We start from the raw sequence: 14054 nt of genomic DNA, 5'->3' as shown, positions 1-14054 counted from the left end.
TTCACCTCCCTACCACAGGCCACTGTCATCATCCTCCACTCAGAAGACTGCTTCTATTCTTGTCTCCTTCTTCCTCCTGAGAGTTGCCATTTGAATGTAACCTCACCACCATGCTGGAAACTCTGAGGGCTCCTCATTGCCCTGGGGACAGAGACCGCAACCTGCACAGCTGTGCTCAGCCTCTGCAGGCAGCCCCTCCTCCTCACCACACCTTTGGCTTTGCTCTGCACTGTCACCATGGCACCTCAGGACCTTTGCACAGCCTGTTCCCCTCATGGGCCTGGCTCATGCTATTTATCCTCTGCCCCAAACTGCCTCATCCCTTCCCATCCACCCCGGAGACCTGCTAATTCCTGGAAAGTCTGGAATCTACCAAATTCAGAGGGCCAGGCCCAGATCTGACACAGCCCACCTGGACAGTTTGTTGTTCTTGCTCTCCGGCCATGAGCAGCTGCTGCCAAGTAGGTTCCGGATTCGGTGCTAAAAATAATCCTATGACCCAGACAGGAAGAGCCAACGGGGACACAGATGCTTCTGGGAGGGGCTGGCTGGAGCTTCGGGGAGGCCTTCCCACTGCAGTTTGGGGTCCATGTGTGGGAAGGGGTTAGGCACTGAGCTCACATCTTGTATCATCAGAAGGAAAACACAGCAAGGTCAGAGAAGCAGCTTGAGGAGCGGGGCTCATTGTCACCTTGCCCAGGGACCACAGGCCTTCCTTCAGGTCCCTCCTCAGCGCAGGAGAGACTGCAGGCCCAGCTGGCAGGTCTGCCATACTGCTGCTTAGGACAGGCAGCCAAATAGGCCCCAGCATACTGGCTGCCTGCATCTCTAGGCCCCTGGGACCGTGTGGTGTCCAGGGCTGCTCTCCATAAATAACTGTTTGCAGATGCCTGCATCAGAGAAGTGGACCTGCCCTGGGCCTGAAACCAGACAGGAAAAGCCTGGACTGCTGACAGAGGTCAGCCTCAGGCCCTGCTGGGCCTCATGCTGGGCCTCAGTTTCCCCACCTAAGAATACCCAGGGTTCTGAGGAGAGAGCATTGAAATTTTTTTTTTAATTTTCATTTATTTATGATAGTCACAGAGAGAGAGAGAGAGAGAGAGAGAGAGAGAGAGAGAGAGAGGCAGAGACACAGGCAGAGGGAGAAGCAGGCTCCATGCACCGGGAGCCCGATGTGGGATTCGATCCCGGGTCTCCAGGATCGCGCCCTGGGCCAAAGGCAGGCGCCAAACCGCTGCGCCACCCAGGGATCCCGAGGAGAGAGCATTGAATCCAGCCACTGTTCCCCTGGCTGTCCCGTTTGGCAGGCAGTCCCCACCTATCCTGGGCCCCAAGCCTCCTGGGGAATGTTTCTCCTTCCCCAGGCCAGGCGCCTGCCTTACCAGCCCCAATCAAAGGGGAGATAGACGCTCCTGTCCACAATGACAGGCCCTCCTATTAGCCCTGGCCTGACCCTGAGTGGAGGGCCCAGAGCTTGCTGAGTGCCTGGAGGCAGGAATACCTCCACTTCCCCACGCTGACATGAAACCTGACCTCCCTGGATGGTTCTTATGACTGGCAGGCGCCAGCCCTGGTGTCTGAGGGCCTGCATCCCCACCCTGCTGCCCTGCCTCCGCCGGGACAGGACCTACTCTGCGGGGCCCCCCTCAAATGTGACCTTGGCCTGCTTTGCTGGAAAATGGAGGCTGCTCAAGAGGGCCTCCCACCACCCAAACTCAGCATGTTGGTCCAGTTCCTGCTGTATCAGGCCAGATCTGTTCTCACTCCGGAGCCAAAAGCACATCCCCCTTCAATGCCCCGCCTCTCCCTCCCCTTCACTCCCCTTGAACCAGGGCCCCCCTGAACCACTCCCTAGGGAACCCCTCTTAGCACTCTGGTTTTCTTAGGATCCACCTGAAGATACCTTTGTCAGCTGGTTCTCGGCCTTTCCAGTCCTCTCAGGGGAACTTGGGGCCCTGTCCAGGACATTCTTCATCTTCTACACTTACATACACACCTGAGCTCCCCACATTGGTAAAGGCACCTCTGTTTGTGCACCTTCCTCTCCCTCCTCCGCTCCATGATCCTGGTGACAGGGACCTTGGCATGGCTGCATCCCATTATCTGTCCCCAGGCCACGTGTCCATGAGCTTCACTGCCTTGCTCCTGAAGCCCCCTCAAGCCTACCCTGGCTTCCCTGGCCAGGTCTGCCTTCCCTAACTGTGGAAGGGTAAGCTCTAGGCCTGGCCTCTCTCCTCTTTTCCATTTAGCTTCACCCCTTGGACACCTCACGCAGGCCCAAGGCCACAAATGCCACTGGTCTACCAAGGACTGACAGCCACAACTGGACTGTCTGCCCGACCTCTCCCCCAGCACCACTCTTGGATTTCTCCAGGTGGATGTCACACAGACGCCCCAAACTCAACGGGGCCAGAACGGGATTCCATCTGCCTGCCCTTCCCCAAAGCGTTCATCTCAGTAAAGGCCGCCTCCATCCACCCGCCGGTGTTCAGACCTGCAGGTCACCCTCGATTCCTCTCCCACAGCTCTGTCCAGCCCCTCCGCGACTCTCCAGGCCCTACCCTGCCCAAGCCACCGCCGTGCCGTGCAGCCTCCCGCTGCTTACTGATCCCTCTGGCAGTCTACTGCCCTTGCAGCAGCCACAGGGACCTTTTAAAGTGACAATCACGTGCCGCTTCTTCAAGGGGGCTCTCCAGATCACCCCTCCCTCCCCGACCCTCCACTCCTGGCGTTATTCGCGGCAGCTCAGCTCCGGTGAACACCCGCTCTCAGTGAGCGCAGGCCTATGACTGCCTGTCTCCTGTGTCCTATCGGCTGCTGGATCTCCCGCGTCCAGGGAAGCTCCTGGCACACGGTCGGTGTCCAATCAACGGTGGACTTAAATGAATGAATGAAGGAGTTTCTTCCATCAAAATGACGAGGGCCCGGGTGGGCACGCGGGCTCCGGGGAAGAGTCCCCACGGGAGTCGCCGGGGGGTCAGGTGGACGGCGGCGGGAAGAGGGGTGGTCGGACACAGTGCCGGGCGCGTCCTCTGTGCTGGGCCAGGTGGCACTGCCTCTGGAACTCGGGCGGGGACCGGAAAGGCGGGACCGAGCGGCCGCCAGCCCAGGGGGACTCCGAGCGGGCCCGCCCCTTCCGGTCTCCTCTCCGCCCGCGAAGGCGCCCTAGCCCCGCCCCCAGAGCCTGTGGCCCCTCGCCATTGGCTCTCCCTGGCGGGCCGCGAAGAGCCCGGCTCCTCACTGGCCGCACCTTCTCCCGCGTCGCCAAGGCCGGCACCACAACAACCGCCACGTGCTCAACTGCGGGGCCCGCTCTTTGGTCCCGAGTCCTGACCCGCCCACCCCCCGTCCCGCCCCCGGCCGCCCGCTGCCTCCTCCTACTGGCGACCCGGCCCAGGGTCCCTCCCCCCGTCCTGGGCGCGCGGCGCCTAGGACGCGCATTGGCCGAAGCCGGGAGCGAGGCGGGGCTTGGAGGCGGGTTTAAGAGCGCGCCGCAGGTTGGGCCACGCGTGTCCGAGAAGGTTCAATGGCGTGGCAGGGGCTGGCGGCCGAGTTCCTGCAGGTGCCCGCGGTGACGCGGGCCTACACGGCGGCCTGCGTCCTAACCACGGCTGCTGTGGTAAGCTGGCCGGGCGGGCGGGGGCGTCTCCACGGCTGCAGCCGGGAGGGGTGTCCCCATGGTGACCGCTGGGTTCCGGGAGCAGCACCTGACGCACCCCTGGTTCCGCAGCAGCTGGAGCTCCTCAGCCCCTTCCAGCTCTATTTCAACCCGCACCTCGTCTTCCGGAAGTTCCAGGTGAGGCTGCCCCGCCCGTTGCACCTGTCGGCCGGCCGCCTGGCCCGCGCCTGACAGCCCGCCTCTCCTCCGTCCCCGTAGGTCTGGAGGCTCGTCACCAACTTCCTCTTCTTCGGGCCCCTGGGATTCAGCTTCTTCTTCAACATGCTTTTCGTGTATCCTGCGCCGCGCAGCCCCAGGCGTCGGGGTGGGGCGGCCCGCCGGGCTGGGGGGCGGCTCGCCGGGCTGCGGGAGGCCCGGAGCGGGGAAACTGAGGCTCTGCCGGGTGGCACTTCCTTCACGGACGCCGCAGGTTCCGCTACTGCCGCATGCTGGAGGAGGGCTCCTTCCGCGGCCGCACGGCCGACTTCGTCTTCATGTTTCTCTTCGGGGGCGTCCTCATGACCGTATCCTTACCGGGCGCTGAAACTTCAAGCCGCAGCGCCTCTGGGCCCAGCCTGTGTCGGCCATGGGGCCGACATGGGCACCCCGGCCGGAGGGGGGACAGGGCGGTCCCCGCCAGCTCAGGATGTATCTAGCATACATCATGTGCTCAGCTCCGGATGCCAGCGCCAGCTCTCCAGGCCGTACACACCACCACAGGGCCGGGTGCAGCCGAGCCAGCTGGGGTGCTCACAGGCTGGGGCCCAGAGGACCAGCAGGACGGATCACGTGGAGCCTGAAGGCCACAGCGTGGCCTCCATCGGAAGGGCACATCTTGACCGGGGTGTGGCACATAGGGGGGAGGAGGGAGGATTCCAGGGGTCCGGGGCAGGGGCTCTGAGACCTGCACCAGGGAAGGCCCCCCCCACACACACACCTTGACTCTGGCTCAGCTGCTGGGGCTCCTGGGCAGCCTGTTCTTCTTGGGCCAGGCCCTCACAGTCATGCTGGTGTACGTGTGGAGCCGCCGCAACCCCCAAGTGAGGGTCAACTTCTTTGGCCTCCTCACCTTCCATGCACCATTCCTGCCCTGGGCGCTCATGGGTTTCTCGCTGCTGCTGGGCAACTCGATTCTCGTGGACCTGCTGGGTGAGCCTGCCTGTGCACCTGCCCTCCCCAAATAGGCGGTCTGGCACCTGCAGCCTCAGGCTGGCTGCTGCTGTCCCAGAGCCCTCCCTCCCACCTGCACTGGATCTCTCACCTGTCCTCACACCCCCTCTTCCTGCCCTGCCAGCTCCTCTGTTTTTCTGGCCCCTTGAACTAGCTAGCCAGCTACAAGCTTCCTTTCTTCAGGCCTGATGTACTGATGCTCATGTGGGTCCTCACCAGGGTGGGGATAGGTGTCAAGATTCCAGCTTTGGCTCCTATTTCTCCCATGTTCTCAGGCCCTTCCCTCCCCAGGTCCTGCCCACTTCTGGGCCAGGTAAGCCTGCCCTTCAGGGTCAACCCTGGCCCCATCCTGGGCTGGCAGTACAGAACATCTGGCAGGTTGTCATGGGTACTTACGCTGTGGGGCCTGAGGTTACTTGTCCTGGCTGTGCCTCCAGAACTGCACATGGAGGTGGGGAGCAGGCTATGCTGGCCCAGGCTCCGGACTGTGGAAGGTGGCCTCAGCTGTCCTTGGCTCTCCTACAGGGATTGCGGTGGGCCACATTTACTACTTCCTAGAGGATGTCTTCCCCAACCAGCCTGGAGGCAAGAGGCTGCTGCTGACCCCCCGCTTCCTGTGAGTGCTAGAGATGACATTTCTCCCCTTACCCTCCCTCAGATGGCTCCCTGCCCTAGTGGGGACCCCTACTGGCCTCAGCTCAGTGCAGGCCCCTCCCTACAGGAAGCTGCTACTGGATACCCCACAGGAGGACCCCAATTACCTGCCCCTCCCGGAGGAGCAGCCAGGACCCCTACAGCAATGACCCTACCCAGGGCCAGCCCCAGGGCCCTGTTTTCCTGGCCTCTGGCAGGCCTCCATCCCACCCCTATCTCCCACTTACAGGGAGAGCAACCTGTCCTGGAGACCGGGCTGGTGTTCAGGGCCAATTCAAATAAACAGAATGACCTGCATTTCTCTGCCCGCAGCACTGGCTCCCTGCCTTGGCTGGCCACACCCTTCCATGCTGAGCAGGTGCTGTTGGCCTTGACCTGAGGCCACCAAGCCTGGCCTGCCCTCTCAGGCCAACTGTAGATGGTAGGATGGGAGACCCAGAGGGGCTCAAGAACCTGCCCAAGGTTCCCCAGCAGCTTTGAGCTTATAGATAAGCTTGGGGTTCTCACTCCAACTTTGCCAGTGCCTCAATGGAGCTTCATGCAAATCCCACCCGCACGAATTTCTATTCCCTGCCAGGCAGCAAGGGACTTGCCGAGGCCTCATTAGCTGGGATGTCCCTGTCATGCCAAGCCCAGTCTGCAGCCCTCAGGCTGATGCCGCATTTGGCTCTTCCTGTCCCTCATCAACAACATGTGGACCTTTACCCCACTTTCTAGCAGTTAATGGACTTGGCCACGGCTCCATGGGGTCAGGTGCAGCACAGGGCCAGGATGGGGTTCTTTGCCCTTCTTGTGACCACAAAGCTTTGAGAAATTTTTACTGCGACAGAGTTCTACAAAGTTCTCTCCCTGCTGTTTTTAACTGAGGACCATGGGAGCCTGATCTGATCCCTAGCAGGCACCAGACAACATGGCCAACTTTCCTTATTGCCCTAGACCCGTCTGAATTACGGTATTTTTCCCAGATGATCAGCAGCAAACATAAGGGCTCCTCCAGCCATAGGTTGTCACGTTCACAGAAAACACAGGTATTCACCATGCAGTCTGACCTTAATTTTGTAGGGAAACCTTGTGGAGTCACAGCTGGCTCTGCAGCAATGTGGGTCAAGAGTGCTCAAAGTGAGGGCTCAGCCCCTGGGCCTGATGCACCGGCCCACCCAGAGGGGCTGAGGTGGGAAGGATTCATTCCATCCCATCAGTTGTAGGGGCACACGACCAAGCAAACCCTTCAGCAAGGGAGCCCATTTGTCTCCACGGCCAGGGAAGCCCAGGCCTGGAATCTTCCTCTTTGTTCAAGGCCTCACATGAAGCCCAACTGTCTCCTAAGTGTGGGCCTCCAGTAAGTTGCACTCCTGGATGAAGGGCAGGGGGCTTGAGTACAGACTCCCTGGGAGCCAGGAGCTGTCATGTCCCAGGACATCAGAGGACCCCCAGCCCAGAGGGCCAGGCGCATCTACCCTGGCAGTGAAGACCCCAATTCCTACTCAGAGCTCTGCCCTCGGCCAGTGTGGGACTCAGACTGGGAGCCAGGAGCCTCATGCCGCTGCCAGGCTCCTGGGGGGCAGAGCAGCCCTGACCTGCAGGGAAGACCTGGCAGCAGCTGAAGGCACCAGCCCAGTGCTGGGTGTCTGGGCCTGTTCTCCCCGGTAAGACTGGCTATGTGCCCAGTCCACCAGCCAGTGCTCGGCACAGTGAGTAGACCCACACATGCCACCCTCATGGAGCCCACATCCCTTCTGTGGAGTGGGGACACTTCCACGTTAGACAAGAAGCGGTTCATTGGGGGCAGAGCTGAGATGAAGCCCAGGGCTATGCCTTCTTCTCAACACACCATATCACCCCACAGCTGGCACCAGGCAGCATGCTGCTCCACGTGCCTTATTCCTCACGACTGACCTGACAGAGAGGAGCTGGCCTGGCTCATGGCACCAGCCAGGGGTGGAGCTGGCCCCAACCACCTGCTGCTGGGAGGTGTGTCAAGAGCGGTGCACATCGGCCAGGGCTGAAACAGCCAGTCACAGGCCCTCGGGCATCCCTGCTGGTGATGCCCCTGGAGCCTCCACAGAGGACACAGCTGTTGCAAGGGGCTCCAGGGAAGCAATGCTCCTGGTGGGGGGCGGGGGTGGTGGGAGGGGGAGGTACGACAGCCTGGACACAGCAGAGCCCAAGGACAGCAGGAAAGCCTAAGCTGCTCCACAAGGCCAAGCAAAGGGGATGTGGGGGTGGGGGCTCTCACTGAAAGGTAAGTGGGCCCCCTGCCCTGTGAGCCTCATGACTTCACTTCTGCTCGTCTTTATGAGATGGCACAGCAGGTGGGTGCCAGGGTGGGGGGCCTGAGGAAAAGCAGCACTGTGATCTGACTGGCCTTGGATGCAGCCTTATTAGCTCCCACCTGTCCACCTGGGGCTCCTAGGCAGAGAAGGGCAAGTGTGCTGGCATGCCAGCCTTGGCCACACACCACCCCAGCCATGCCCTGCTCCTTGTGCCCATTCTTATTTTTTATGCTACCACTTTGAAAAAATGAACATGACCTGTTGTCTTTATTTAAAAAGTGTTGCTAGCCCTACCTGGGGCTCCTATACAAAAACAAAACACAACTCAAAAACGAGGCCTCTTTCTGACCAGAGACTTGGGTGGCGACTAGGGCCCAACAAATGGAATGTGTGCCCAGGGGAGGGTGACCGGAAGCCCTCCCCACGCCCCATACTCCTCAGGATGGCCCCGGCCTGTCCCTTTCCCTCCTCCTTGCCAGAAGATGAAGGAGAGGCGGTCCGATCTTCTGAATGCTCCGTGGGAGCCATGCACCAATGGGCCGGTTACCAGGCTGGGGCAGTGTTGGCAAGACGCCTCATACGCCTGCAGGAGGAGAGTAGGCAGTGACCTGGAGCCAGCTTCCAGCCCTGGGTGGCTGCCCTCCCCCAAGGATTCTAGTGCAGCCAGTGGAGTGGGGACAGAGCTAGGACATGGTGGGGGGATCCCCAGCCCCCTTGCTCTGCTTGAGCCTGTCTGCTGCTCGAGGCCCTGGAGCTGCCCTCTCTCAACCCAGCCCACCTTTCCAGGGCTCCAGGCAGGTAGGTCTGGGTGGTGGTCAGACCCAATCTGAGGGCTTATTTTTGTTTCCCATAGGGAAACCTACCCAGGGGCTACATTGGGTCTTATCACCCAGGGCCCGTCTCTCAGAAACCAGGTCACTGGGTCCCTCCTCTGCCTGCAAGACATTGCCTTTGGGCAGAGCCAACTTCAAGGGGCCTGGAGGGGTGGGGGGTACCTTGTGTTCCTGTCCTGGTCTCGGATCTTCTTTTCCATCTCAGCATCTGTCAGAGTCTCCAGCAGTGGGCACCACTGGTCAGCATCACCTGTGTTCCGGATGGCAATCTCCACCGTGGGGAGGGGGTTCTCACTGTGGGCCGGGGATGGGGGGTGGTAACTGCTGGTTCACAGAGTAGCAGCTAGAAAGGCCCCCCAGACACCAATGCCCACCCCCTGTTAGGACACTGGAGCCAGCGCATGGCAGGAAGGCCCAGGCCTTTCCTGCTACCTCCTCTGCCTCCTCCTCACTGGCCATTTCCATGCCCAGCTCCTCAGAACAGCACTCCTGACAGGAGTGGCCCAGTCATCCACCTGTCACCTGAACCTCAAGGCACAGTCCCTGGAAATGCCAGGTCCGGGCAGCCCAGGTGGCTCAGTGGTTTAGCGCCACCTTCAGCCCAGGGTATGATCCTGGACACCGGGGATCGAGTCCCACATCGGGCTCCCTGCATGGAGCCTGCTTCTCCCTCTGCCTGTGTCTCTGCCTCTCTCTCTCTCTGTCTCTCATGAATACATAAATAAAATAAATCTTTAAAAAAAATTCCTTTGAGATTTCACATTAAAAAAAAATATGAAGGGATCCCTGGGTGGCTCAGTGGTTTAGTGTCTGCTTTTGGCCCAGGACATGATCCTGGAGTCCCGGGATCGAGTCCCACATCGGGCTCCTGGCATGGAGCCTGCTTCTCTCTTCTCCTGTGTCTCCGCCTCTCTCTCTCTCTATCATAAATCAATCAATCTTAAAAAAAAAAAAAAGAAAAGAAAAGAAAAAGGAAACGCCAGGTCCCCCACAACAACAGCTTCTCTTCCAAGCACTCTTAAGCAGGCCCCTGCTGTCTCTGGTCTGAAGCCTGGGCAGGGCGCTCCCAGCAGAGGTGGTTCCCTGTAACCAGGGCACTGGGGAGGCAGGGGAGGGCGGTCGGCCCCACTCTGTGCCCGGGGCCGAGACCCACTAGCCTTGATACCTCATCACAGAAGGCTGCTGGGCTTACCTGCTCCTGAATATTCCATACACTTGCCCCTCAGTGCATTTCACTGGCCCAACTAAACTCCAGAGACCTGGCCTATTTGCTTAGGGCAGACAGCTAAGCCTGGGACCCTTGTCCGCTGATCACTCCACGGCCCTTCGATGACCACCAGGATGGCCACCTGTGCACCCTCTTGCTAAGGAGACACAGCGGTGGGGGTGGAGGTAGGGGTGGGGGAGATACACACAGGAGTGCCAGGGGAGGGGATCCGCAGGTGGCTCAGCGGTTTAGCGCCTGCCTTTGGCCCAGGGCGCGATCCTGCAGTCCCGGGATCGAGTCCCACGTCGGGCTCCCTGCATGGAGCCTGCTTCTCCCTTTGCCTGTGTCTCTGCCCCCCTCTCTCTCTTCCTATGTCTATCATAAATAAATAAATAAATTTTTAACAAAAGAAAAAAAAAAAGGAGTGTCAGGGGAGGAAGGACACAGCTGAGCTGTCAGCTCCCTGGGCCTTGGTTTCCAAGCTTGTGCGACAGGAGGCTGAAGAGGCAAGAATGCTTCAGAGCTGACGCTCCAACTCCTGGCCTGGGAGGCAGGCCTCAGAGCATAGCCCTAACAGTGATCTCTCCCACCCTCTTCCCACCGTCACCACCCCGGCCTCATCAGGTCCTTTTCTCTCTGCTCCAGCTGGGCAGCCTGCACCTGCCTCCTGAGGCTCGGCAGCCCCCAGAAGGCCAGCCCTGCTCCCCTGCAGCCCTGTCAGATGTCTGCCCAGTTGCAGCCTGGAGCCTTGAAAGACTCAGTTCGCTCTGGGCAGAGTAAAGGCAGGCAGAGCCCAGGGGAGGCACCCAGAGGACCCTGACCGGATAGCCTGGGTTTTGATACTTCATTTGGAAAAAAGGAACAATACTGTGGCTGTGAGAGCTTTTCAGAAGATTACAGTTAATTAAAGCAGCCAATGTATGTCCACTGAGCCAATTTATGTCTAGGGGCCAGGAGCCTTGTTCACACGGTCTCCCTATAGCTTGTACCCAAGGCTGTGTGTGGCCCACTGGAGAGGGTCATCCACCCAGGCCCGACTAGAGGCCCTGCTCCTCCTGCTGCCAGCTGGTATGTTCTGGCCTCCCTCGTGCTCCTCTCCTTATCCTGGCATCTCAAGGACTGTGAGCAGATGGGGCACAGCCCAGTGCATGGACTGAGGCCATCACCAACCACCCAGGGCTACCCTGGCTCCTCTGCAGAAGTGGGGCTCACCTCTTGCTGTCGGAGCTAGGCCCCAAAGCCCAAGCCAGAGCCGGTGACTCAGAGGCCAGTGACAGGGGAAGTGCCAAGCCCCCGCCTGCAGTATCCTGGGGCCAACCCTCCTCAGCAGCTCCTGACAGTGCTTCCACAGCCAGTGCAGTGGTTTGGCAATGCTGAACCACCTAGCCACAGACCCAAACATCATCCCTCACCTCAAGGGCTCCCAGCCGCCTTCCTCGGGAGGACAGACATGAAAGGCGCCAAGCCCACGCGGAAGGGAACAAAACATGTTTTCCTCTTAATTTAAACAAAAGCTCGTGAGTAGGTCCTGGAGGCCCCTTTGTTTACCTCCCTTTGGCTCTGGGAAGATTCCACTCCAGTGGGTTTGTTCTAAAATAAGAACTGCTCTATCCAACCCTGTAAGAATGGGCCTGGAGCCAGCAGGCCTGCTTCGGGTTTGGGACAAACACAGAGGCGGGGGAGCCACCTTGCCTCCCACTCATCTGAGGAGATTGTGCATCATGGCTTCAAGGCTACATGGGATCCCAGATACTCCTACCCCCCTGCAGAGTCCAGGTGGGGACGCAGAGCCCAGGCAGGGGAGGCTGTGGCTGAGGTGAGAGAGTGTCTGTGGTGCAGCTTGTAGCAGCTTGTAGACTTCTCTCTGTGTGACCTCACTTTTATGCCCTCACGTGATACAAAATGCCTGTCAAGCAGCACAACTATGCCCACTCCACAGACGAGGAAGACAGAGCCTTTGAGGAAAATGACTTGTCCATGGCCACTCAACAGAGAGAAGGGGGAGACAAAACCTAACATCATCCTCTTTATGGTCAACTGACTTGTCCGTGGTGCCAAAGTCCACACCACGGGAAAGACCAATCTTTCCAACAAATAGCATTAGGACAAGATGACCTGCTGGATCAGGCAGTGGTTTTGTGGGTATCACATTAATTTTAGTATATGTGCTGCCGAAGCGAGCACGTGGGTATCACATTTTGTAATGCTTTTTAGAGCATAGGTAGGGGCGCCTGGCTGGCTCAGTTGGTGGAGCTTGATCTCGGGGTTGTGAATTTGGGCCCCACGTTTGGTGTTGAAATTAAAAATAAAATCTTAAAAAAAAAAAAGTGCGAGCAACAAAAACCAGACTATGTTAAAACTTTTGTGCTTCAGGGGTACCTGGCTCAGCTGATGAAGTGTGAGACTCTTGATCTTGTGGTTGTAGGTTCAAGCCCCACGTGGGGTATAGAGATTACTTTAAAAAAAACTTAAAAATACAAAAATAAAATTTTTGTGTTTCAAAGGACACTGTCATGAAAGTGCAAAGACAACCTGCAAAGTAGGAGGAAATATTTGCAAATCACATCTCTGATATGGAGCTTGTATCTAGAATATATAAAGAACGCTTACAACTCAATAATTAAATACAACTCAATAATAAAAATACAAGTGACCCAAATAAAAAACAGGGGACCTGAGTAGCCATTTTTCCAAAGGTGATGGACAGGTGCCCAATGGCACCCAAGATGCTCAATGTCATTAGTCACCAGGGAGAAGCAAATCACAACCACAAGATCCCACTCCTCCCTCCTCTAGGATGGCTAGAATCAAGAAGTCAGATAACAAATGCTGGCAAGAATGCAGAGGGACCAGAAGCCTGGCTCTGCTGGCAGGAAGTAAAATAGTGTGGCTCCTTTGGAAAGCAGTCGGGCAGTCCCTCCAAATGCTAAACATAGCTACCACGTGACCCAGCAACTCCACTCCTAGGTATCTAACCAAAGCATTGAAAACAGGTGTTCAAACAGAGACTTGTACATGAATGCTCACAGCACTACTGTTAACAGCCAAAAAGTGACAACGCAACTGTCCATCACCTGCTGGCTGGGTAAATAAAATATGGTCCAACTGTATGATGGAATATTCCTCAGCCACAAAAAGGAATGAAACTCAGATACAGGCTCCCACAGGGAGACGTGACACTAAGGAGCCAGCCACAAAAGACCATGTGCTCTATGATTTCTATTTATACTGAGTACCCAGAACAGGCAACTCGATGGAAAGCAGATCAGTAGTTGCCCAGGGCTGAGAGCCGTGGGGGCAGGGCGATGGCTGGTAAAGGGGGAGAAGCTTCCTTTGGGATGATGGAAATGCTCTCAAACCGTGAGGGCTGTGCCTCTGCAGATCCTATAAAGCACCGAATAGCTGGCGCTAGGTCAGAGGGCCGTACCAAATGCACATCACACCTCAAGGAAGCTGTTATAAAAAAGGACAAGCAGGCAAGCAAGCCCTGCTCTAGTCAGGTGGACAGAGTTCCAGGAGTAACCTCTGTGGCTCACAGTCAGCAAGTCCAAAATGACTCCGGTGTCTCCCCACACTGATCTGTGCCAGGCACACTACCTTTCTGTCCCCCATCAGGCCCAGTGGCCAGATTCCCTGACCCTTTGCCTGTCTCCAGCTTCCTCCCAGCCTGCCTGGCTACCTCACCCCATGCTGCAGCCTCTGATAACCTTTGGCAGCCGCACACAAGTCTCCTCTCCTAGACAGGGTACAGTTTTTTCTCTGTCCCCAGCCACAGGCACAGAGCTGGCCTAGAGGAGGTGCCAGTAACTCTACTGATGTAACTCTCAAGGTAGCAGCTCGCAGGGTGAATGTCTGACACCCTCACAAGCTATGCTCAGCCCAGCCCTTCCCGTGGTGGAACCCTGTCCCCCTCCTACAACTCACTGTCTTTGCTCCATCCTGCTGGCCCCTGGACATCTCTATGTCGTCCTGGTTCAGCTCTCCTCTAGGAGCTTAAGGCCTTTAATCTATTTGCCACATGCCAGGGCCCCTCCTCACGCTTGTCCACATCAGTCTTGCCAGTCCCACAGCTGAAGGGAAGCAGCCTCTTCTCTGCCCTGCCTCTCCTGACTTGTTTGTGGGCGTTTTGCCTCTGCTCACACATATCCTGTGACTAGCAGCTCGCCTTGCTCCACTGTGGACACAACTCAATGCCACCATCGCCGACGATGGCACTGGTTTGGTCCTCGGTCCAAGATGCTAGCTTGGTCTTTGGGGAG

General features: G+C 58.0%; 2 protein-coding genes across 5 annotated transcripts in view; one reads left to right on the top strand and one right to left on the bottom strand.

Annotated features, from left to right (window-relative positions):
• The first annotated feature begins 3412 nt into the window (after positions 1–3412).
• On the top strand, positions 3413–7590 carry DERL3 (derlin 3). Of its 3 annotated transcripts, none has more exons than XM_055322216.1 (7): positions 3413–3619; positions 3734–3796; positions 3878–3951; positions 4089–4182; positions 4612–4807; positions 5354–5444; positions 5550–7590. In XM_055322216.1, exons 1-7 carry the CDS (start codon positions 3527–3529, stop codon positions 5629–5631), a joined length of 693 nt encoding a protein of 230 aa, XP_055178191.1. In that variant the 5' UTR covers positions 3413–3526; the 3' UTR covers positions 5632–7590. The 3 variants fall into 3 exon arrangements, with proteins under 3 accessions (XP_055178191.1, XP_055178193.1, XP_055178190.1); XM_055322218.1 differs by having other exon boundaries at positions 3731–3796; positions 7329–7590; XM_055322215.1 differs by having other exon boundaries at positions 3731–3796.
• Positions 7591–8003: 413 nt separating this feature from the next.
• SMARCB1 (SWI/SNF related, matrix associated, actin dependent regulator of chromatin, subfamily b, member 1) overlaps positions 8004–14054 on the bottom strand; it is a 36093-nt gene continuing 30042 nt past the window's right edge. For both annotated transcript variants that reach the window (XM_055322213.1, XM_055322214.1), the window contains exons 8-9: positions 8751–8882; positions 8004–8338 (exon numbers count right to left, since the gene is read on the bottom strand). In XM_055322213.1, coding sequence (XP_055178188.1) covers positions 8299–8338; positions 8751–8882 — 172 coding nt within the window. In that variant the 3' untranslated portion in view covers positions 8004–8298. The remainder of the gene's footprint in view (positions 8339–8750; positions 8883–14054) is intronic.

This window comes from Nyctereutes procyonoides, unplaced genomic scaffold (genome assembly GCF_905146905.1).
Source record: "Nyctereutes procyonoides isolate TBG_1078 unplaced genomic scaffold, NYPRO_anot_genome, whole genome shotgun sequence".
Classification (NCBI taxonomy): domain Eukaryota; kingdom Metazoa; phylum Chordata; class Mammalia; order Carnivora; family Canidae; genus Nyctereutes; species Nyctereutes procyonoides.
This window is presented reverse-complemented; position numbering and strand designations above follow the sequence as displayed.

Coding starts and splice junctions, on each gene's coding strand:
- DERL3 (XM_055322215.1), top strand. CDS start 3,527: ATGGCGTGGCAGGGGCTGGCGGCCGAGTTCCTGCAGGTGCCCGCGGTG. Junction 3,952..4,088: donor TTCTTCAACATGCTTTTCGT/GTATCCTGCGCC, acceptor CGGACGCCGCAG/GTTCCGCTACTGCCGCATGC. Junction 5,445..5,549: donor CTGCTGACCCCCCGCTTCCT/GTGAGTGCTAGA, acceptor CCCTCCCTACAG/GAAGCTGCTACTGGATACCC.